Source organism: Aquila chrysaetos, chromosome 12 (assembly GCF_900496995.4).
Source record: "Aquila chrysaetos chrysaetos chromosome 12, bAquChr1.4, whole genome shotgun sequence".
NCBI classification, from domain to species: domain Eukaryota; kingdom Metazoa; phylum Chordata; class Aves; order Accipitriformes; family Accipitridae; genus Aquila; species Aquila chrysaetos.
The window spans coordinates 10,435,119-10,460,467 of NC_044015.1; the positions used below are offsets into that span (position 1 = coordinate 10,435,119).

At 41.8% G+C, this 25,349-nt stretch overlaps 1 protein-coding gene across 4 annotated transcripts in view; it reads right to left on the reverse strand.

The window, feature by feature from the left end:
• RASAL2 (RAS protein activator like 2) overlaps positions 1–25,349 on the reverse strand; it is a 151,263-nt gene that overhangs the window by 76,163 nt on the left and 49,751 nt on the right. For 3 of the 4 annotated variants that reach the window (XM_030032547.2, XM_030032545.2, XM_030032546.2), the window contains exon 3: positions 19,287–19,413. In XM_030032547.2, coding sequence (XP_029888407.1) covers positions 19,287–19,413 — 127 coding nt within the window. Of the gene's footprint in view, positions 1–3,126; positions 3,405–19,286; positions 19,414–25,349 lie in introns of those variants that run through there. The other variant, XM_030032550.2, reaches the window with a different exon arrangement.

Genomic DNA, 25,349 nt, shown 5'->3' on the forward strand with positions numbered 1-25,349 from the left:
CCCCTGCCTATGAATCATGTGGTCTCCCTCCCTCTTTACTACCCAGTTCCACCTGTGTTTATAGGAATACTATGTTAATCTCTATGTAAGCATCAAAATAAGGCAACTGCCAAAGCCCAAGGCCTTTCCAAACACTAGAGATCAGTACAAGAAAGGCAGTACTTGTAGGGTTTTTTTTAATCTGTTTCCAAATTAGGGACCAAATTTAGTGGTGAAGAAAGGAAACACAGCAAGGTAAGAGACTGTATAGTTTAGGAAATTTTTACAAGGACATACCAAGTCCTCCATCTTGTGGACATGGACTTAATTTCTGACTGACGCTGTATCTTAAAGATTCTTCTTGGACGCTCTGGCGAGAGTTCCCCTGGAGAATATAGCTGACATTTTAGAGTGACCTTAGGACATACCAGGACAGGGCTTTAAGAGCATGAATGCTGTGAAAGCTGGCATTAGAATTACACTGTATTTTGTACATTTAGCATATTTGTCTGTAGCCATTGCCCCTGAAATCAAACAAATGTGGAGACAATTACAGCCTCTATTCCAGAAAAAGGACCTGGCCCTCACAGTTTGAGTGCGACTGGGCTTGAAAATCTGACTGAAGCCTACTCCAAAAGGGATCAAAACAAGCAGGAAAATGAAAGTAAAAAAAAAAAGTATTTTCAATCTCCTCTTTTCTAAGCCAGACTTGCATTTCTGAATGCTTGTGGTTGGCGCCACTTTTGAAGGTTGCCCAGGAGCTTACTCCAAGCAAACGCATCAGCAGAGCTGTTTCATTTTTCTGGCTGGTGTCCACATCACAACATTGCCCACCTAAAGACCCTGCTGAGCATGCTGCAGGTGCAAGAGAAGAAAAATGCAATGTTGTGTGTCATCACAGTGGATCCGCTGCCTGACTAAGGAGCAGCACTGTTCAGCTATGGAAGGAAACTCTGTCCAGACTCACCATGGCTGTTTGTAGCTGCCATCATCCGCTCAGATAACCAGCTATTACACAACTCTGCAACCCAATTTTTGCAGTTATGTTTACCACAACAACTTTGGCACAATTTCCCATTAAATCCATAACATATATAGTCAAAGTCTGTTGACCATTTAACATGTGGAGATGATACTGTTGAAACTGTAAGCACTGACTGTAGTTGCATCATTTGCTTGCTGACCTCTTGTGCAGATTTCCCTCTCCCTTACTAGAAGCAGTCACCCATGTATGTAGAAAATTAAATGGAAGGGGACCATTAGGTCTCCCTTCTGCCATTGGCCCAGTTTCAAATCCCACCATTATTAGCTCTCCTAAAAAACATTTGTGCTGTCTGATGCCAATTAGCCAAGAAATCTAGATAAAAGGAAGTATTCCTTTTGTGGAGAATTAAAGCTTTGAAAAGGTACATACCTCTACAGGCTGGAAAATGAATCTGTCTCTTGACGCCAAGGAGCCATTTACAATTTACATTTACAAATGCTGTCCATACCCTGTATTTTGCTGCATCACAGAATTCTCTGACTTCCAATATTACATAGCTGGTGCAATACTTACTCCCAGATATCAGAAAACTGCAAGGAGCAGGTCAAGCCTCAGCATACCAGAACGCCCCTTCCTCCTGCTTATATACAAATGAAGCTGATTTGTTCCCATGAGCTTTAAAGAGCCATGACAGATCTTTCTGACAGAAGTCACCTCAAGTATTCGTTACAGTTACACCGTTTTCCCCTCCCCACAGATTTTAGAGAGAGAAAGAGCGAGAGCACTCACAGAGTATCAGATAAAGCTAGGCACAACATGAAGAATTCGCAGGAATGTAAGTTGCTGCTCACGTCTGCCTTCCAGAACTCCCCAGTATTGTATTTTTAATTCACTACCCTATTAACATGTTAATCATCTGAAAGAGCCCCCAAAAGAGACAGGAAATTCTAAAGGGTACCTCCTGGTAACCACCCCAAAATTACCTAAATGAAACTTGGAAGGGACTAGGATTATGTTGTCTTGAGCTTTTCTGGTTAGTTTGCCAAAGTTTGCTTGTTTTTGAAAGAAACACGTTTGTCCAAAAAAAGCCAAGGCAGAAGGTTTTCATTTTCTGATCATGTAATTCAAAACCAGCTGCAGAACAACCTCATTGGTTCAAGGCTAACAAAAACAGTCTCTCCAAGTTAGCAAATTAGTATTCTCCCTGGTCTACAGATGAGGAGGAAAATGACTAAGAAGGACTTCATAATCAGTACCTATTAAAGGATGTTTCCAAGGTAGAAAAAAATTTAGCTCAGGAGGTTCCATTCCTGGTTTCCTTAGACAACATTTATCACTTTTGTAGCTACTGAAAAATGTTTAACTATATCAAAAGGTATGAAATCTAAATGCTTTCCAGCTTGCTATCACTTAACAATACATTTTAAGACAAAAGCTGCTAGAAAAGCAAGCACCATTAACTAAGGCAGTGCCCTTTATATTGAAAAGAAAACAAATCCTCTTGTTTTTATGAGCAACCTGTAGGATTCCCTGAACTGCTTTGATTTACCATCCCTTGCTGGAGGACAGGAAGCAAGGTTGGCAACATCTTATGCTGAAAACATCACGCAATGCCAGCCACCAGTAAACACTGAAAGATATTCCCACAGTGTGCCCTTGAAGAATGATGTCTGGACTTATCCAGAAATCCCATGTCATATAAAAATGTACTGACTTATGTTAGGTAAGTAAAGGCTTTCAGGGAAAGGGAGGAAAGTAAACCTAATGATTTAAGTAGCAATAAACTAGATTTTTAACTTTGAAAGCCATTACAAAAACTTGTTTTTCGTCTTCGCATCTACATGCTGTTTGAATACTAACATGTAATTTCTGGACTAGTGAGCAGAAAAGTACCGATAATCCACTTCTCCATTCATCACATTAAATGCATGTAAAAATCTCTTTAAAAACCTGTGTATAAAACTGAAATAATGAAGAAAAGAGTTGATATATACATGCAACATGGAAAAAACCCCTTAAAGTCCCTGGCTGCTTTAAGTCTAGCCACCTTAAATTTCCAGCAAAATACCTATGTGCCTCCTACCCAATCCCGCCTCACTGGAAATATTGCAGCAATACAGTCTCCTATTTGCATGGACGGTGTCAGGAGGGATCTCTCTCACCTGTGAACTGCATTCTGCGGTAATCCTAATACCTCTACCATGGTCCTGCCACCATGCCAACCAGAAAGTCAGCGTAGCCTCTGCACGCTTCTCTCCCGCACTCTGTTTTCTCTGCCTCAGACGGTTTGGAATGCAGAAAAGCCAGAGCAGAAGCCCGTCAAGCGCAAGCCTCTCTATTCAGCAACTTGGCTCGAGTTGAACAATAGCCGCCCTTCGGTCGCTCGCCTTCCCTCGCAGCGTATGGGATGCATGCCATCCTCCCTGCAAACAGCCACATAATCTACCCGGGATGGGTAGCCACTTCATTTTTCCTGTCCCAAGGGAGGGTGGGGGAGCTGAGAGACAGCGCAAGCACTCAGGGTGGGGTGGAAGGGGGTGTGGGCAGGAGGAGACTCCTGTTAAGCAAAACCACGTCCGATGCTGAGAAAATTCTGGGATTTCAAGCAGCTGACTCCAAGTCTAAAATCAGCTACAGGGAAACTTAAGAGGCTGATATCGCTGCATACACTGCCTGGATTACAAGAAGCCAGTCAAGATGAAAACATGGTTTTGCCAGCTGAACAAGGAACTACGACTGAATGTGTCTGACAAAACTGCACTTTATTTGAAGATGTTACCCTGCTTCAAATGTTTCTACAGCTTAGGAAATACACAGCACCAAAAAAGCCCTGGAGAGTCACTTAAACAAACAACGAACTTTCCCCCCCTCCTTTGTTTCCTGCACTGCCTTTTTTTGTTTTTCTTTAAATTCAATCTCAGATCTATTGCTTTGGAAGTGAAATGGTGAAGTCTGATACCAAAAGCCTTTTCCTGAGCTCTGTTCTTTTTTATTTTAGAAGTGCTGAGAGCTGAACTTCCAGGTATAGCATTGCTCTAAAATAAAAAGACAAAAGCTGCTCTTTAAGGCGCAGAAGCAAAAACCTACGCAGTTTGGTTACTGCTGCCATCGTAATGTCCCTTATACATTATAATGCCCCTGCTGAGAATAGCATGTCAAGAAGGATCAGTTTAAAAGTCCATGGTTTGATTCCCAGCAGATCCCACCTGCCAGTCGGGGACCAGAGCAGACAAGCACACACACAAGAGGAATGCAAAGTTGTTCAGCCTGTTGCTAAACAGGCTAAAATTGCTCACAAAGAGCAGCTCTCTCCTACCTTCTGCAGTTCTTGGCGGGGGGGGGGGGGGGGGGGGGGGGGGGGGGGGGGGCAGGCAGAGGGTGAACATAGGTATTTTACTCTAATTTTGCCACTTGTTTGCAACACAATATTCTCCTCCAATTCAGTCCTTTTTTCCACTACTGTTACCCATCTCCTTTTTTTCTCGCTTAATTACTTGAAACAATCTCCTGTATGTTCTCTTAGGCAACAACCTCCCACCACCTCACAGTGTTTCCCCTGGAAGAAACAGTAACTTCGGTTACCCTACCCCCTGCCAAGGCTCACATGAGAAATCTGTGTGAAAAGCACAGGGTAGCCCTTGGGAAAGAAACTTGTTGAATGTGTGCTTAAACAATACTGACTGCAAAATAAATAATAGAAAATTATAATTGCTCCCTTGCCCTCTAAAGCCAATCACTAAACTACACCCAGGGATCTTGCACCAAGATTAGCACTAGAAGAGAACAGCAGCTCAGAAAACAGACACCCCCCAAAAAGCCTGTCACTAACAGCTGTATAACAAAATAAACAGTCCCTCTAAAAGACAAATTGGTTTGACCTGCTGCTTAGAAACGCCTAATTACCGGAAACGATAGGGCAAAACGGTCTCATGATTTCAGGTGAGCCAGATTCTGCAAAAAAGCAGTAACAGCTTATAAGTGATTGCAATCTCCTCTCCCTCACCACCCTTGCTCCATAAAAAACCCAAATACTATGGTAATTATACAGAACACTTCATTCCAGAGCACTGTACCAACTACATTCACAGCACCACAGAAAAGCATCTCTCTGGAGGGTGGAGCAACATCAGACAATTCATGTATACCACAGGGCATGACAGAAAAGATGGAAAAATTAAGGACTGGGACATTAAAGTTAGTCTGTACATCTCTTCAAAGAGTTCTAATGCTTTTATGGGCAAATCCTGGCTTTTTTCTTTTTCTTTTTTTTTTTTTTTTAAAGATTGTCTGATTACATTTCTGGGTTTTGCTTCTATGTTTTGCTTTTTCATTTCACATCATTTAGGAATCCTCTGTTTTCTAAATCAGGTTCAAACAGAAGGGTTAAAACTTTGGATCCAGCTCTGAAATAAGGCCATAATTTGCCTATTTCTTCCAAAGAAGCCATTTTTAGTGATGTGGGAAGGTTCAGTCCTGGTATCTATTTTTGTCAACCCTAAAACTTGCTGTACCGATCTCAAAAAAAGATTTCTGATAGGCCGAACGAGCTGTCCGACTCACGCAAATACACCTGCTGAAGACTTAGGAAGACAGTGAATTAGGAAGATACTAAAAAAAAAAAAAAAAAGTCGGGGGGGGGAATAAGGCAAACCATACAAGTACTTTGAAGTATTCTAGAAATCTGCCCCCCAGTTTCAGGAATTTGAAATGCAATTTGCAAGTCTAGGAATAAAAGTTGTTTCCAGAAGACTGTGACACTGAATAAAGATTATAAAGATTATTAACACCACCACCCCACCCCCGATAATATTACCTGTGCTTCACTACGCAACTTTTGTTCAAATAACCAATCTTCTGACAAATATAACAATTCTATTTCTCATTAAAAAAGGCCTGTTGAATTGGAAGAACAGGAGGTTGCTTCCCAGTATCTCAAGAAAAATGTCAATACAATGAATTAACTAGTTCCTGGCCAGCATCGCTGCCTCTGTTCAGACCAGGCACGTTTACAGCTTCTGACTCCGGAGGCAGCTGCTGAAGAAACCTGTTAGCAGAGCAGAAGCACTAAAGCAGAATAGATAAAACGAAAATAACTCAAAGTTGGAACTTTTTAAAAAAAATCTAAATTTTAAATGTAAATCCATTTCTTTTAGTATAAATCATTTACAATTAAAGGCAAGATGTTGACTTAAGGTCTGTCTTCCTATGATCTATCTGAACTACTTAAAATCAGAAATACGTATGGGAACACTCAGCTCGCAGAAGATTTTTAAAATGCCAAATTACGCAGGGAGAGAAGCTACTAGAAAAATGTTTTAAAAAACATTGTCTTCATATATCCAGCATATTCCAGATTAATTTATCTAAAAAACCAGTTGTCTGTATTCAGCAAAGTTTCTATTACTTAGTCTGATGCAAAGGACTCAGAAATTAATTTAAAAACTAAGCAACATCATTAGGTTTTCTAACATCTTAGAGCACTGATAATCTGCATAAATTTACATTATTGTAATATCTGCCGAGTATAGCGTCTTTATCGGGAAAAAGTACCGAACTCAGCTCATATGCCGAGTTACCACCAGGAGCACGAGGGAGAAGCGATGCGACATGAGGACGGTATTTCGGTGCGGACACTCTTTCTCCCACAAATATCCGGACTGACAGCAGCACGGAGGAAAGCGGTGCTTTCCCAACGTGCCCACCCATCCAGCAGCGCCACACTGAGCCCCGGCTGGCTCGGAGGTACCCGCGCGGAGTGCTGGCCGCCAGGCGCTGGCAGCCGGAGGCTCTCTGGCAGGAGAGGCCGCGGCTGCCCTTCCAGTTCCAGCCGGTTCCAGCGGCGGTCAGTCGAGGGGTTGGGAATGAAGGCGTGAAGTAGGAAAAAGGGGTGGGGGAAAGCGGTGTTTGAACTTTTGTTCCTCCAAACTTATTTTAGTTGGCAATCAATTAAATTAATTTTTCCCCAAGTTGAGCCTGGTTTGCCCGTGACGGCGATTGGTAAGTGGTTTCCCTGTTGTCTTCTCAACCCATGGGCTTATCCATCTTATTTTCTCCCCGTTCTGTTGAGGCAGGGGGTGAGAGCAGCTGGGTGGGTGCAGCCAGCAGCTGGCCAAGGTCAACCCACCACCACATGCTTTACCAGAAGCAGAAATAAAACATCTCTTCCAAATTCAGTCTCTGAAATCCAGCAAAAAACATTCCTCAGATCCTTCCTGTTTGCTCCTGGGTGGAACAGTCAACACCTTACCCTCACTGCCAAAGCAAGACCAGAGCACTAATCCAACGGTGATCAAAAGTGACCAGGCTCTGGAAGCTCTATTATGGTTCCCAGCCTTTAGACCAGCAATCCCCAACTTCACCTGCAACCAAAGGGTAATGAAGTTGACTGCAAAGCAAAGCACTTGTTATCTGCGTGACAGCGGCATCTTTGGGTCAGCAAGACTGATGCTCTGGACTTTCCTGCTACCGTTTTAGCTCATACATGCCACATAACAGTGGGGAAAAGACCATTGGTGAGGAACAAGTGAGATGACTGGAGTTTTCAATGGTCAGATTCTCACCTAAACTACATCTGACTCGCTGAAAAAAAGGTTGCTAGTCAAGTGAATATTTGCAGTTCCATCCAAGATGAGAGAAAAAAAAAAAAAAAAAGCAGAAAACCCTTCAATTCTTCACTGGGTAATGCACAAGATAAAGCAGTCTCAAATATGCATCAAGAATTATTAGCTTGTAGCCAAAAGCACTTTAGTGGACACTGAGTTGAATCTTAATGGACACTAATCACTGCTAGAATGTAAAGTCCTCTCCATCTCCAAGGCTTCTTTTGGGAACTGGGGATTTGTTTGCGACACAGAGGTGCCTGTTAGAAGAGTTTCTGATGAACTCCAGCGGAGTTCAATAGCCCACTTTTCCTCTGTGGCTTTATTATTTTTCTTTTAAGTAAATTATCTCTCTGCTGTACTGCCAAAACATTTTTATCTGTTTTGCAGATAAAGATCATGGTTATAATTCTTTGCTCCCCTTGTGCTATGAAAGAGTGATCACTTACAAAAGGGACAGCAGGTTAGCAAAATATCCAGTACATGTTTGAGTAAGTCTAACTTAATACCTAAGCCACCTCATATATTATGAGCCCTTTTATTTATGCATCGATAAGAAGTAGTTCACCCACAGGAGGTGTGTCACTGCCCCAGTGAAGTGTAAATATCACAAGATGGCACAGGAAATACTGAAAACTCTGCTTCTTTTATTTATTTTTTTAAAACTCCACTTGTCTACTTCCCAAAGGTATTGCAGAGATTAATTAGCTTATGTTCACAGACTATTTTGAAGATGTAAGAATATTACTGCCTGATGGAAAACAAATCTTCTGAGGTCTTGCATGGAAAAACCCAATATATAACTGGCAATGGATTTCTTGTCCCACTATAGCTTTCTTAGCAAGTTCTGCCATCCTCAACCAGAACTAATTATAAGGAAGAAAATCCCCCCAAACTTTGGATCCTAGGGCAGCAATGACAAGAAGTTCTTCAGCACTTTTTATGCAGACATACGAAAGCTTTTCACGGGATACCTTCAGAGACATTTCAGCACAGGCAGCTCAGGTGCACAGATGGAAACCTGCCGAAGGCCACAACAACAATCCATAATGCCAAAACAAAAATACAAGGATTCACAGGTTTTCAGCACTCTAGAGATAAGATACATGGCAGCTCACCGATTATCATAGCACAATACCAACCAGCCCTGCTTGTCCACATTCGCTTGTTATGAGAACATCCAACATACCATGACACGGACAAAGTACACTGAGGAAAGGGGGACATATGAGAGCAGAAAAGACTGGTTGAAACCTCCTAGAAACAACACAAAACCAAGGAAAAAAAAAAAGCAGAAATAACAGTCCCAAGCTTCATTAAAATAAAAAAAATGTGATGGTTTTACTACTCAGCACAGTGCACTTATTTAAAACAAATCTATTTCTTTAAAGTTCCTGGAAGCATGACTTCAATGGTCCTCCAGAAGGACTCCACGTTTTTCCCACTGTTTGTACAGGCTTGTCCATCAAATACTGTGTGTGTATTTTTCTTGTTTTGAAGTTTGGACTATAAAAAGATTACAGAAACACATGAATGCTACAGAAGTGGGTGAAATTGTAACACGATGTATGCACAGCTAGCATGAGATAGGGAACTTAAGGCTGTGCCTAGGACAGAAAAATGTGCAACCCTAACGAAACAGTTTTCAAAAGCGAGGCATGACTATGCTGCAACTATGAGCCCTAACTGCAATACACGAAGACGTACCAGAAGTAGTTCAAGTAGTAGCTGTAAGAATGTGAGAGCACAGGCTTCAGTGGTGGCGGAAGTAACACAAGCTCTTCTGAAAATCTCGCACGGCCCTTGTTCAAATCTCTGCTGCCTTGGCTCCACTGTTACCGTAAGTGCACTGGCTAGATCAAAGCTAACACAGAGAGCAGCTTCATATTACACCCAAGCCACTATAACTCCAGGCTGCTACTAGGGGGGAGCACAGAAATGGAAACAATTTGGCTCTCTACTGTCCTTAAGCAACACCATCTCCTCTGTGTTGGAGGCACCACATGGCTGCAGGGTTATTCGGAACATCTACCAGATCAGATTCAAAGATAATCCATCAACACAACATGTATGTGAACATGATTTTGCTGCATGAAGTCCAGTCGATTCACCTGGCAGGCATGTGACAGAACCGGCACCAAAGAGGGCGGTAAAGCAGGGAGATAGGAGCGTGCACAGCCCTGTGCAGTGGAGACAACTGTGTATATTTTATTTCATACAAACTCCAAACTAGATGCACTTAATCCAATTTTGTAAATATTTGCATTGTGCAGTATCAATTTATGCTAAAGCAATAAACTGATCAGCAACTAATTCCATAATTAATACCAAAGTCTGAACAAGATTTAATTACATCAACATTTTTAAATTTAGTTCAACAGTTCAAATTAACTCTAGACAAGACTTAAGATAAGGAAATTCAGGCTGTAGGAAGGAAGGTTAATTTTCCATTAAGTGTTAAGCCGGTTGTTACTGAAGGAAAAAAGGCAAGTATACATGGTTGGGTGAAGTGTAATTACTTTTTGCCACAAGATCAAACAACTATAAAAGAGAACCTACAAAACTTAACAATCCACAGTAAGTTCATGCACGATTTAAGGTAGATTTCTCTAAAGAATTTCATAAATAACTTTTTATTGTTGTTGTTGTTGAGAAAACTAAGGAAAATGATGACTTCCTTCATAATAAACTGAGGTTTGGTTAGAACACAGTCAACAGATCTGCCCCAGGTGGTCTGAGAGCTACCAGTTCTTACCAACTACTACATTGCACAACATGCTCTGCTTATAAAGTATTCTTTACGATCACATAACAAAATTTTAAAATCTGTAAAGCGATTTTTTGTGTGTGCTGGAAGTAGTGGGGAGGGATGTAATAATACATTTCCAGGGGAAAAAAAAAACCCCTAATGGATTATGTGTCAATACTAGAAAGTTAAGATTATGTGTTCATTTCCCTGTTAATCTCTGCTCTAGAAGGTTTAAGATCTAAACAGATAAAATTTGCTTCATGATGAAACTTGGCTTTCAGCACAGATGATCTGTGTCCAAGGGAATAAAGTTTCAGCAGCATTCAGAACAAAACAAAATCCTTTGGCTTCACTTGCGTTATAGAAGAAGAAAAAGATAGCAGCTTGGCAATTTTCTGTATACAAATAACTCCAATTGGCCGGGGGGAATGTCACTGAGATCCAGCCATCCTGTTTGTTACATCTAGCCTCCCTGGAGTCAGTTTTAATTTCAAGCAGAGTTGTCTAAATTCTTCACCCTTCCAAGGCAGGCAAATTGCACTGTACATTGTCCAAATTTCAGATGACTTCAGGGCTTTTCCCAACATTTCCTAACCTCCACTGTGGATGGAGAAGATAGCAGGACACTTTACACAGTAGGTGTTTTCCTGTGTAGCCTGTTGGTTCTTTAACCATGCCCAAAAGCAGCTGTATTTCACAGTAGATTTTTAAAAATGCAACTCACAGTTTGCATGTATTTGCATTTTGGGATAGAACACGGTGGGTAAACAACGTCATCTAAAGACAGTTAAAGTTTTAGAATTTTAATTGATCTTGGCGTAGCTACAATCCCTACTAATCACACCCAACAGTCACAGCACTAGGAGATCGTGACCCAATGCACTAGACAGTGAAGCACGCAAAGGATAAAGTCTTTAGCAAACCCTTGTTTGTGCTATTACGTGAGCCAAAGGCTTCAGATCTCGGCTCACAAAAGGCTCCCACGCATGGGTTCTGGCAACACTGCCAGGTCAGGGTTGAAGTGCAGTGAAGAACAGAGCCGTGCAGCTAAACGTGCACAGTACCCACCCACAGCCTGCAGAAACACAGACAGTTCTTCGGCCACCACCGAGCAGCGTCAAACTACACAAGTGCAGAAAGGTGCTTTCTGCACTGATCTCATTAGTGTATCATGTTTTAGCTGTTGGAGACCTTTCAATTTAGACTTTTGATACAAAGCACTTACAGGTCAAAAAGAAAAAAAAAAAAAAATTCCCAAACCACTCATGGAGGGTTGCTAATTTAAATGAAAAAGGCAACGGACAGTAATGCATCTGATCCTTCAGACTCCTGGGTTTGCATAAAGGAGGATGTGAATCTCTCACATGTATATTTGTGCATGTATATACAAACACGCTCGTGCAAGCCCAAATCAGGCAAACCCAAAGAGCTGCAAACAAGTCAGCACATCTGAATCCATCTTCCTGCCAGAGATACTGCTATACAACACACCCCTCAATTTGAGGGCTAAACCCAAACCCCTGTTTTGCATCCCTGCCATGCATAATAGTTGACAGAAGAGGGATATTTTGCAGACAGCAACACGGTGTAAAAACAGACAGTGCTATTGGGAAAATTATTTCATCAAGACACATCAGAAATCCCTACAGCTGAGATACAGGGAGCTGTAAACTGCATTTTTTTCCTCACTTGCTAACAGATATTCTTCGTAGGCAAAGTTGAGTGGTGGAAGGTGAAGGGACAGCCCTCTTTTCGGCACATAGTTTTGTTAGAAGTTACAGGAAGTCCATTATTTCAAATTCCTGCATCTTTCCTAAGTAAATCTTTACTGGATATGTAAAGATTGGTGCATTGCAGATTCCTTCATTGACCAGGTCACAAACAATCTCTCTTCTTCCAAAACAGACTGTCCTCTCCCTCCCACCCTCTAAAGTAGTAACCTTTTCCAGGTATTCATCCTAAACCTTAGTGCACAAGGATCGTAATTATGTGATGAGCACAGAGTAAATCTATTCTTTCATCACAAAGTACTCATTCCAACTGGAATATACAGAAAGCAAGGCTCAGCTTTGATTGTTCTAGTTGCAAACAACCTTGTCTTAGAAACAGCAGTTATTGAAATAACCCTAGAAATCTTTTTAGCTAATGTCTGTCCTCTCCTGCCAAGTTTTTACCTGAAGGAAGAAGCACAGGCTGTGTATTTTCTTGGTGCAATCATCCCCACGTAGGAGGGCTCAGCAGCAGCTTGCAGGAAATGTTGTAAGAGGTACATACCAGGCAGCAATGACACCAGACGTCACTTCACTAATCTTCTGTTGCTCACTCCATTTCCAAGCCTCTGGACATAACCTTTTAGAACAGTACGGAGGCAGGATTTCTGCACAGCTAACTGGTCACCTGATAGCAATGCAGTATGGATCTGGCACCAGAACAGATCGGTGCTTCATTTTTATCACTTCTTCCCTTTTTTGCATGATCAGAGAATTTTCTGAATCCAGTGAAATTTTTACTGAAAAAATGAGCTTGAGGGAATGCAAAGGGGGTGATCACTAAGATGAAAATCTATCAACTGTGCAACTAAGCCAGAGGATCAGGAAGTTATAAGTAATGTTTGAAACTCAAAATTCCATCTTCACCAAATTTCAAAATTGTACATGTAATTCACCACAACACAGAAGGTAGATTTTATTTATTAGCTCTAAGGTATACCCTTGAAGTTTAGAGATCTAAAATCAATTTTAGCAGCCTCAGTCTTTCTGTAAAAGGTAGTGATAGCTGCAGTTGCTTTGAAACTCAGCCCACTCACTTACGTGCTTGACTTGAGGAAATTCAGGTTTGAAAAAATCCAACTCAGGTGATTTATCACCGAGCTAGAATTCCAGATTAAGTGCCTACTATGTAACAGTTATGTCATCAGGAAAGTAAGGGTGCCTAGTCTCCTATCTGTTTGCATTTTAGTGCTTATCTCCCAACCGAAGCACACACTGCAATACTGTTTTCATCAGAAGTTGTCCAGTCTCCTTCCCATATGACCACTAGCCGTGTATTTTTATGAAAGTTGTGGGAACTTAGTACCTCTGAGACCTTTACCTCTCTCTCAAATTCAGTGTTTGTTTGCCAGGAGACACAAATTATTGGAGAAAAGGGGGGACACAGATACAGCATCAGTTTTACTTCATTCAAAAAACAGGCTGAAAACAATCAGAGAAGTCTCTGCACGAGACAATTTACAGATGCTTTATGACAACAGGCAGATAAACACATGCTAGGAAGAGAAAGTCAAAAAGGGACAGAAAGTAAAACAGAGAACCAGTGAAACACTGGTTGTAAGGAACTCCTGGAGGTTATCTAGTCCTATTTTCCACCTGGAGCAGGGCCTTGCCAACACCCGATAAGGTCAGCTGTGGCTTTGTCCAGCTGAGCCATGAAAGCCTTGAAGGATGAAGTTCCTACAACCTTGCTGGGCAACCTTATTTAGTGCTGCACTACCCTCCCGGTGACAAACTTTCTCTTAATCTCTCAACCTGAATCTCCCAAAGTGCAACTTGTGGCCACTCCCCCTTGTTTTATCACCCACCATCTATGGAGAATGCTTTGACTCCATTACTGCCAAATCTCAAGTAGCCATAGTCTATCAGATCAACCCCTTAGCCTCTTTTTTTTGCCAGCCTAAACAAGCCCAGCTCTCTCAGCCTCTTTTCATGGGTCACATACTCCTGAACAACATGACCTTGACAGATCTCTGCTGGACTGCCTCCAGATTCTTAACATCCTTCTTTAAGTGGTGGGCCCAACACTGGACCCAGTCCTCCCAGTATGTCAGCAGCGCTGAGTACAGGGCATCAGCATGACTGCTGCTTCCATTGCCACCTTAGTGGTCGCAAAGGCAATCCTTACAGAGACACTCAGAGAATGGCAACTCATCAGGGCATGGGAGATTTGTTCCAAGGAGGAGAACAGATGATAACTGTAGGTTGCATGGATGGAATTGTACCAAGGGACAGGGAGAAGAGTGGCAGAGCTGGGAGGGGAGTCAGCAGCTGAGAAACAGCTATTAGTGCTCTACAGAGAGAACTAAGGCACTGAAGGCCAGCTGGTTCTCTGATGAAGTGAAGATGACACCAGCACAAAAGTTTGGAAGACGAGCTAGAGAGCTATGCAAGGGTGAATAGACATTGACATGAGTACACATTGTATAGGCAGAGCTGACTGTGTAGAAGCTCCTAAAAGGTGTAAGGCATGCTTACCCACATTGTCCTCAATCTTGGTGGCTATTCTCTCTCCAGCCAAGAAACTGGAGTATATTTTCAGAAAAAAAAGGGCTGCTTTACTTGTGTGGTTCTAGACACTTTTGTCAGCAACAAAGGTAGTTTAAGGAGTCCCGGCCTCCTCTCCTCTCACCTTTGGCTGCTTGCTTGTATCACAGAACCATTCCACCAGAGCTCCTCTTCTACATGCCATGTTAATATTGTTTAAAACAATTAGATCAGTAAAGGCTACAACCACCAAGCACCCTAGCATTTAGTGTGGGTAGAGGGTACAAACTATGTTTTCCCATTGATTAGTCCAAGTGACTGGACACAAAACAAAATTTCTCAATGCTAGTGACTCAAGGTGAGGACAAAATGAAAATTTGCAAAGAGCATCTTCACCTCTGACCTGCTTTCAGCAACCTTTTCTCAAGAGCCTTCATATTCAGTAGTCATAGATGTGACTGAGAAAAAACAGGGTTAACTTGTTTCAACAAGTGAAACAGTCTTCATTTTCTTCTCAGATGACTTCATCTCCAAATATAAAAAGAAAATCAATTTGCATCAACACTAGCCTAAGCATCAGAGAATCTCAAAAAACTCTCTCCCTGATGATGCTCTTTCCTAATAATTTAAAAATATATTAAAAAAACAAAACCCAAACCATTTCCTCACTTTCAATCCCTCCTGATATTTTCACACATGCAGGCAAAAAATCCCTTATTAATGCCACAAAGATACACCCAGATGCCAGAATCAAAACTTTTGCTATGTATTCTCCTTAACTTTCATTTAGTGTGAGCAGGTGGTCAGAAGGAAGCAGAGTAAGAGAGAAGAGGATTATTTTGGGAAAGGAAGCAATAACTGTTACTAGTCTGTCAAACAGTATGAATGGTAGAAATCTGAATCATGCTTTTACTGTATGAATGGTTAATTCCAATATGCTATTATAAACAATGATCCTTTACAAAGGATGTAATCTCCCTAACAGCAAAAAATACACCTGTTAGAAAAAGAGCAGGATCTGAAGCAGAAATGGAGGCAATCCAGAGATGCACCAGCTTAAGTTTTCTTCATCTTACCTCTTCCTATAACATTTAGGTGCTGGTCTCCAGGGCCTATATCACACTTCATAACAGAATTAGCCCATTGAAAGTAACGCTTGAAAGAAGAAGGAAAGAGGCTGTCAAGCTGGAGTTAGGGGACATCACAGCTACATTTTTAGCTTCCTTGAATGGAAGCACCTCTGGGTAAGTGCTGCCGAGACGAAATCCTAGCAAGAAAATGACATATTTAGAGTGTGCCTATTCACTCACACAGAGGTATTACTACAATGATACAGATTACGTACCAAGGAAATTTCATGGCATATATTTAACGGATGGCTTGCTGACACAACTATGTACGGTGTACCTTCCAGGTAGGAATTAAGAATTCCAACATTAGAAACAACCTCTCCGCTGTCTGCAAGCAGAGGGCAAGCTCCTAAGCTAGCAGTAGATGGTGAGTGTCCTCTGGTGTTACAGTTTTTAAATGATCTTATTAGTTTTCGCTGTTTAAACAAGTCACTTTCTATCTTGTGTTTTATTTTTGTGTCCACCCCTCCGGCTCTCATTCGAGGGCGACCACAGTGGTTTCTGCCTGCACAGAAAGGATGGCTCAGCTGCTCTTCTAGCAGCTGCTGAACCATCACAAATTACAGCTTACTGTACTGAAGAATGTGGAAATTGGTGTCTATCTTAGTACACGGGACTGTAAACCATGGTGGTTCAGCAGCTGCCTCACGAACAGCTGAGCCAACCCTGCAGCAAGGGTAAAAATGAAAGAGACGACAAGAATGACTACAACAGCCCTTGGGTAAAGCACACTTGACTTAATGTTGACCTTTGGCGAGTTACACATCTCTTGCTTCAACTTCTCAGCTGTAACGTGGGTAGTTTCTCTCCTCCACAATTCCTAGGAATGGTGCTAAAAGGATGTGTGCATAAAGTTATAAAGAATGCCACAAAAATTTGCAGAATGGGTACTGCTGCTGATTATGCCGAGCCCCTGAAGAACACACACCATTCCAGTTGCTCCATTAACAAAAAGATTGACCTCATACAATACTCTTGAGATTTCATACAAGGTGTAACTGCAGTGCTACAGATGAAAAAGAGTTCCACCACCTGATTTTCCTTTTTTTCAAAATCAATCAATCAGTCAATAAATCACAAGAGAGGTATGGCAACCTTACTTAGGGAAAAAAACAAATGCCATTGCTATGCCTTAACCTCTGCACTAGAGGCAGTCCTAAGGAGCTCTTCTGCAAGTAGTTATTTCAGATATCATCATAAGATGCAACGCCTGCTGTTGCCATGTTATGCACATGTTTCCCTAGGACAAGCTAGATATTCTTATCAGCTCTACATAGCAACTTCTCTACAAGATATTTTAGCTGCCTCTGCTGTGCTTTTCAGCTTTTGGTGTCCATTCCAAAGCTATTTTAGTCCAGTTGTTATCTGTACTGCTGGTGATACATTCTGGCTGCCACCATCCGTTTCTTTCTCTTTATAAAGATGTTCAATGGTTTCCTTCACTGGTTTGTCCTCTGGCTCAACATCTTGACACAAAGCTATTCCCACTGCTTGCTATCAACCCACTTCTTTCCATTAGCAGGAATTCTGTAGCCATGATAAGAGACGTTTCTAACCAGGATGTGAAAACAAGGGAACTACCAAGGGAGCTACAATCAGAGATTATATATAGCCTTCCCTCCCACTTACTCTCATCCTTCCTCACAGCATGGGCATTGCTCAGTTTTTCTCCAGCTCATGTCTTTCTTCTTCCCCTCCCACTGCATGCCCACTTCCTTTAGCTACACACTTTGTGACATCTATATTCAACTACAGTTGCAGCTCTCATATGGAGAAGACATGTGGATATGAGTTTCTCTTGTACTTTTAATATGTTCTTGTCAGGCATACATCAAATAGCACGCTACAAGATGCATCTAAAATTGTAGCAAAATACATAGTAAGGCATATACCCAAATAGCACAGAATAGCAATTCAAGAAAAATGAAGAAGGTTACAAGGTTACATTTAAAAACATAACACTGGGATTTCCAGCTATTCAGGTGCTCAGTGAAGTCTAGAAATTCTTCTACGTATTTTTCTACACATTCTTTGCACATGGTATAGAAAAAGAAGGCACTTAAATCCTAGATTTTAAAGGTCTTTCTAGCTTGCAAAGCTGCAAATAATATTCATTGCCTAGTGCAGACTGGTTGCAAATATGATTCTTCATTCATCCCACTAGCCACACATCTGGAGAAGTACTTTGCCTATAACACTGTGTAAACATGTTTAATACTGGGTTTAGTTCCGAACAAGAATGAATATTTGTTCATATGGCAAAACAAGATTATCATTTAGAGCTGCATTTGAAATGCCACAAACAAATCCAACAGGGGTTCTGTTTATGTCACTCATCCCCAAGTATTTTGCAGCTTTCCCTCCTAAATCCCCAACCTGCCCTGCTTCTTTTCAGACTTCTAATCCAGGAATCAAACAAATCCAAAACAAGAACCCTATCTGATTTCCTCAAATATGGAAGAGTTAAATAGTGCTATTGGCAAGTACAAATAAATAAGTACTATATTTGCAATGTGTTAGTTAACTATATAGAAGAGTGGGATTTTAATGACTTGTGTGCAATATATTTGCAGAATAATATTATTTGGCATAAAAACCAGCTGAGCCTGTGAAATGAAAAATACCTTACCTGCTTTTCACCTTTGATAACAATGTTATCAAGGCTGCTTTACCGTTTAGAGATGCATGTTACTTTTTTCCTCATAGCTCACTCTCTCCCAGGACTGGTATTTTTCACAGCTGAACTAAGAAAGAATTGCTCCTAGATCCTATCAGCCTATGCCAAGGAAAGCTTCTTGCATAGGTTGGGAATAGAAAGAAGAGTTCACTTGTGCGTGATTGCTCTTTCTTCTGGAAAGTTGGAATGATGCTCTTTATGCAACCACAGGTGGGGTGGAATAAAGAGGGGGAACTGGGCCAAATCTGGACTTGGGAAACTACTGCAACAGAGCTTTCGTCTGTCATTTTTAATACCTGCCCTTTCTTTTGCTTTCCCTAGATTTCAACATGTATAATTATAGCCAACAGCAGCAGGCAGTTGGATGGTTCTTTTAGGAACTGCACCCTGAACAGGCATGAGGTAAGTTACAGAAAAACCTGTTATCCAGTACTTGTTATGAAAATATGAAGCAAAGGAAATTCCAGAGCGACTCAAAGTGAGGTAAAACATAACCACCTAACAGTTCTAAAAAACAGCGGGAACCACTTACAGCTCTCTGCAAAAGCTGCATTCGTACTGACCTGCGTTCAGCAGCTCTCAGTTGTAAATCCCAGGGCTGCCTAGTAATCTTTGAAACATGGCTACAAACCTTCCCGTGTGCAGCAACAGCCCAGCTTCTCTGGTACCCCATAATAACCTCACTGAGGCTTGGATAAATCCTAGTGTTTACAAGTCATTTTGCTGGAGGCATTTACAAACAACTCCACGGTCACACGACCTCCACCACCACCTAGCTCACCACCTAGCTATGACGCTACCCACCTCAGCAGGCTCCTTTGCAAGGATGCTGCCCGGGAAGCAGTGCCCTTGGATAACAGCTTGCAGCTATAAATTAAAATCAATTTATTGTGGCCAAGGTTTCCACTTACCTAGTTTGGCGGCCCCCTCTGGCGGGTACTCGGGGAATTGGCCCTCGGAGGGGACGCTCACCGTCCGGCGCAGGCAGCGCCCTTTGGTAGCATCCACCTGCGGCTCCTGGACCCCATCGATAGGCACCTGCGTAAAAAGAATGCTGACAGCTGTTAATGTGCCACCGGGCTACGCTGTTAATATGCCATCTTGATAAGGACTCCATTTTCTACTCATCTGGTAATAACTTTCAGATGCAGTTCGGAATGCCTGCCCTTACCACGCAATTCCTGAGGGTCTGCGGGCAAGCACTGCAGCGGTGAGGAGCGTTAGTGCACATGCAGCCCGGAGAGGGCTGCATGCAGGTGTGCAGCAGCCTGCGCTCCAGAGGTATCAAGTCACAACACAGCCGACCCATCTGACTAACAAGGCAGTCCTGCCTTTTGAAACTGCTTCTACAGTGCCAGACCCATTGCTAGACAGCCTTGTCCACTTCCATGCTGGGAAAGTCAGGCAGAGGCTGCTGGTCAGATGGCTACATGCGAAACTTTGAGATTTCAAAAGCATTTCTGCAGTCTCAGCACACATTCAGTGATCAGCTACAGCATGTCAGAGAAAAATGGACTTTCCGCTGGTCATATTGGGCACATGGAGAAAGGGGACATCTTCTATCATTAAGTCAAACTCATCCTATAAGTGGGACCTCAGAAGGCTCTAAGAAAGGCTTGGGGTCCTCACTATTTCATAGTAATAAAATTCTGTATGCTAATTCTCTTTAAAAGTACTGAATGTATAAAGATTTTGTTTCTCTTCTGAAATATTGGCAGAACTTGACCCCTCTGTGTTTACTCCCCCCCTAACCTTGCCTTTAAACACCTGGCTGGACAACTGCATTTTGCTAGAGAGGGCCTTATGCTGGAAAAAAAAGTGGTAAGTTATGCTACCTATCACTACAGCTGCAGGGCATTTAGACAACAGCCAAGAGCTCTAAAAGAGCCTAAGCAATACAGTCTGTTTGCCCCACAGCACATATGTGTGGGAACAAGAAACGAGCCCGATGTACTCCTAATGCAATCCCCCAAAATGTACAAAGGGATCTGGAGGATAAGGAAGAGTACCCAACTACTTCATGAATTTATACGGACACCTTTGTGCATCCTGATTTTGTTTACAAGATCAGCATGGGTTAATTCAAGCATCAGTTACTTTGCATACAGAAGGGCAGACAGACAAAACCTTCAGACAGCTACCTGCTCGCCAGAGGTGCAATCCAGATTACCCCAGCCTGCAGAAAACATCCTTCCAACAGGAAGACATTGATTCCAGTATGAGGAAGACATCCTTCATTCTACCCTTCTGAAGAACATACACATTGATCTGAAGAGGTTCAAAAGACAGCAGAGATCCTTCAAGCTGGTGAAAGGCTGGTCACCAAAGATGGAGACTGAGTGGGAAAAACATGTCTCCAGAACCAAGCTACACAGGCTCTTGGCCCCATGGTAACCACTGTCTCCTTGACTGAGTCACTAACAAGGGGTGGGCACCTGGGGCCAGTACTGCCTTATACAGTATTTCTGGGGCCCATGCACCCCAAAGAACTGGCACAGAAGGGGGCCAGAGAGCAGATGTGATGGTTGATTAACAAGTCCAGATAGTGCTTCCGTGTCTCAACAAGAGGACACTCCAACTGGGGAGCTAGGAATTCCCTGAGCCTGCTGGCTGGTCCGAGTCGCTTGTCTGAGGAAGCCATACCCTGCGTCCTGCTGGCCTGCCTGATAATCATGGTTATGACTATGGTTTTGCAGGTTTTTACATGCTCAGATATTAAGTTTAGCTCTGTGTTGGTGAATTACTGGATTTGCTGTCATTTCGACCTGGATAATTGTGCTACTGAGTTACTGCATTTCTTGTTGTTAACCACCCAGATAATCGTACTCCTGATCTGTATTTGTTACCGCAACGTTATTTAGAGATAAATTGTTTATCCCTAAAGCTGTTGGTCTGATGTCTGTTACCATATCTGGAAGCTGTAACTTGGTGGGGCCACCTTAAGCCCTTATATTCAACAGTTGGAAGAAACCCCAGGGATGAGGGAGAGAGAGAGCATCAAGGGGCTGGAGGCAGGCACAACCCCTCAGTACCCAAAACATCTCAGTGCACTTTTGAAGAGGACATTGGCTTCAACAGTACAACTCCGATACATGCAATATGGCAATTTATTTTCATATAGCTATGTAAAAGACAGCTTGCAGCTAAAGGAATAGAAGCCCCTGTTATATTTCCTGTGCTGCTTATCCTTTTGTATCTTCAATCATCTCTGAAAACCAAGTATTAATAGCAAACAAAAAGATATTATTCATTTGTACTGAAGGTTGTAAAAGATGTACAAGATACTGTACTATTTTAGAAACAGGCTGCGCTACAATAGCTCTCACAAACTAGTTCTGGCATTTCCTGACTTTTAAGCACTTAGCATTCTCTTAAGGTCATTTAAAAAAATGCTATTTGTTACTATGCTAGTCTATTTGTCTCCTTCAAACAGTGCTCATTTTTCAAAACAAGTATCCCAAATCCCTCGTGGTTATTCTGTTAAGGCTACTTTCTTTTCTGGTAGATTTTTACAGCAGCTCCTTTGCCAAACGATCTCCGTGTGAGAACACATTAGGAAGTTAAGCAGAGACTAATTTTGTTAGTTTATGCCACGTTCATTCAATCAAGTTCACAGATTTTCAGGTTTCATCTGGAGGCTCTATTTAGTCTTATTCCCTTCTAAAGGCTCTTCTGCTCCACCGCCTCTTCTGCCTCTCCTGATTTCCTCCAGAGCATTTTTTGGTGGGATGCTGCAAGCTGTATTTCCAGAACAGCTATTACCAGTCACACGACACACCTGCTTCAGCACACCTTAAAAGCATCAAGCTACCACCCTGTGACCCTCCTTTCTCAGTGAACTTGTATCTACACCTAACTGCTAGCTCTATACCAATACAGCTCCTGCAGGGTAGACTTCTCCACTATTAGATTTTTTAACTGAGAAATTAATATAGTCCCTTTTCTTTCAATTATACCTCTTCAGTATCTGTGTGTGCTTTCGGACATGGGATGACAGAAACATTCTTTTAATCCACTGACGCGAAAAAAAGCAGTACTACCACCCTCATAACAGTGTATATAACAACAGCGACAATAGCCAAGACGATGCTATGGATGTACTTACTGACTTGCTGCCGAGGGTGAGGAGGAGAATGGTGACTGAGGCCAGGCTGTCCTTTGTGTCCTTGGGAAAAGCAAACAAGCTGCAGCACACCGGAGTTGGTGTCAAAAACAAATCTACTTCTGCATACCAGAGATAGGATTTATCTTCAAAGAGGAACTGAGCCATTAACAGGAAGACTGTCTGAGAGCTCAGGTCCTAATTCTGGGTCACTTAGCCTTTTGTACTTAACATTTGTCCAGACTAGGAAAACACAGTTAGACTGCACACTAAAAAAAGGTTCATTGGTGTAGCTATGTTCTTCTAGTGCAGTACAGTCCACACCAGCAAAAAAACTGCTTTTGATAGCGTATTTATAGTGGCTTGAGAAAAAAATGATACTGTTTGTTTCACTCAATAATTCCATAAACTGTGTAAGGAACAACATTTTAATGCTACATAGCTTGATCTACACCAGAGAATATACAAACATCCCACAATTTCGTGGACAAGATTAAAGTAGCACAGTAGCTAAAAAAGATCCCCCCTTAATTCTGACTTAAAAGAGCTGTGTTATTTTAAGTAACAATCCTCCAAAACCATAGTCTCAGTCGATACTGACAAAAAAGTACTAAATCCAGGACTGCAGGACCAGTATTTATTGCTTAGCATAAGATCAGCCTGCTCTTAAAAAATACAGCTTCATGAACATGCAAAATTAGCTTGGTCATCAGCTCTGCATCTCTTGGGGCTGGACATGTTTTTAGAAAGGTATATAAACTGCTCTGTGGTACCTCAAACAGATTGGGTGGCACCGGAACACAAGCAAGCACACAACTAAATACCACATAAACATCAAGCCAGACATCTGCAATCTTCCCAACCCTCCTCCAGCCCCTGCCATTGCAGCAAGCAGTTCAGCAAAGGATCGAAGAGAACGACAAAGTCTTGCAGAGTCAGGACTCTAATGGCAATTTAGGCTTTCAGCTCTTTTTTTTTTTCCATCCAGCTTTGTTATCCTGTTCTTTGCCCTGCTGAGACTTCACCAACCTGGGAATTGTCCGACCCTCAGCTGATGTGTTGAAGCTGCTGGTTCAGGGCTGGACTCCAAGCAGTGTAACTCTGGGACAAAAAGGTACGTAGGGACAGTCCAAACCCTGATAATTTTGGCAACCTCGACAATTTTGATCATATGCCACCCTTCACTGGCAAATTTCACTATTTAACAAGGACGGGTTCAGAGCTCGGACTCTAAAATCTTGAAAAGCATCACAGCTCACCTGCCACTGAACATGCTTTTTAAGTATAAAAAGCCTATATTTGGGATTTCTAGTAGTTTGATAATGAAGAGATTTCAGAAGAAATAGGAGTAAGAACTTTACAAGCATTTAATGCCTCTTAAAGGCAAACTGAGCTAGGCTCTTTTAAAAAAAGAGACAGGAAAAAAAGTTTCTTCATTGCAGATAGATTTTTCAAGATTGGAAAGACTGATGCAGGACAAAAACTTGAGAACTTGCAATCTCTTCTGAACTAATAGTCAGGAAGTTTGGAATCATGTCAACAAAATAGTTAAATAATTCATTTTAATTTTTACCTTCCTCCAGAAAGTTATAAGCTGGCTAAAATTCTGACATAGAAATCCACTATAAACATCTCGACAACTAACATTTCTTTGGGCTTTTGGAAAATAAATAATTAAATTCATTTGAGAATTGAAGCAAATCTTTTCTTACAACTGGGTTCAGCTTTGACAAACTCCTATTTACAGGTAAAATATATTTGCTGTAAGTTACCAATGTGACAAGTCTTTTGGGAATGGCAGTGGGTGTTACTGAAGAACCTCCCCTGGGGCCCCCAAGCAGCAGTGTTTGCTTTTGCTATCTTCTCTTGGGATAACCACTGTTGCTCCACTACTGGTGTCAGTCACAGGAGATGTAAGAGTAGCAAAATACATCAGCGATGTCCTGCTACTGGCCTCTGTCACCAGCACCAATAAGTAGTAGATCTTCTCACAGTGAATGTAGGTCTCTACTATCCTTTGCCCATGATTAAAACCACTTCTAAATCCAAGAAGGAAGATGAGGTTTTGGGTGCAGGAAGGAAAAAGGAAATGTCTAACACAGTGAAAAGCTTTGTTCATCTTCATTTCCAACTGAACACAAAATTAAAAGATTCTGCAGGACAGCAGCCAAGTTACAGACAAAGACTAACTAAAAAGCAGCCCAAAACCAGATGCAGCTATTTGTCACACTCCTCATGAAAGTGCTGTGCAATGGATTATCTATCTGAAACCACTCTTCATAAACACTAACTCATTCCCTTTCCCTGTTTAAATGGCACTGATTTTGCAGACACTTTTACTGTGCTCTTACCCTATGGAACAGGTTTCGCAAATGATGGAAATACCTACACATTCCTGACAGTGGGAAGCTGTTTTCCTTGTAGAAAAAATACCTGATTTGTAAGTGAATCAATCGAGACCTGTTGTCCCAGTCTTGGAAGATGCTGCTAGATATTACCACACCATGATATGTAGTAGTAATTGCACATCTTCTGTCACTCATGACTCCTTATTTGCTAAGTCATCACTCACATCCCTACAGGGATTCATTTCCTTTCCACTTACTTTTTGGGCACCAATCTCTTCCCTTCATTAATAATCTTCATTCTTCAGTCTCACCTATTTTCATTTTATAAAGTTGACAAGGTGTCAAGTAATTAATATTTTTCTACACTGCACAAGGTGATACCATCAGACCATTTTTGTCTGAGTAATTACAGATCTTTTTGGATCAAGTTGTACCTCAAAATTTCTCTGATTTCCAACTTACTCTTGTGCTTGCACAGCACAAAATCTCTCTTGCATGTACTCTATCCAAACTGCCTTGACAAT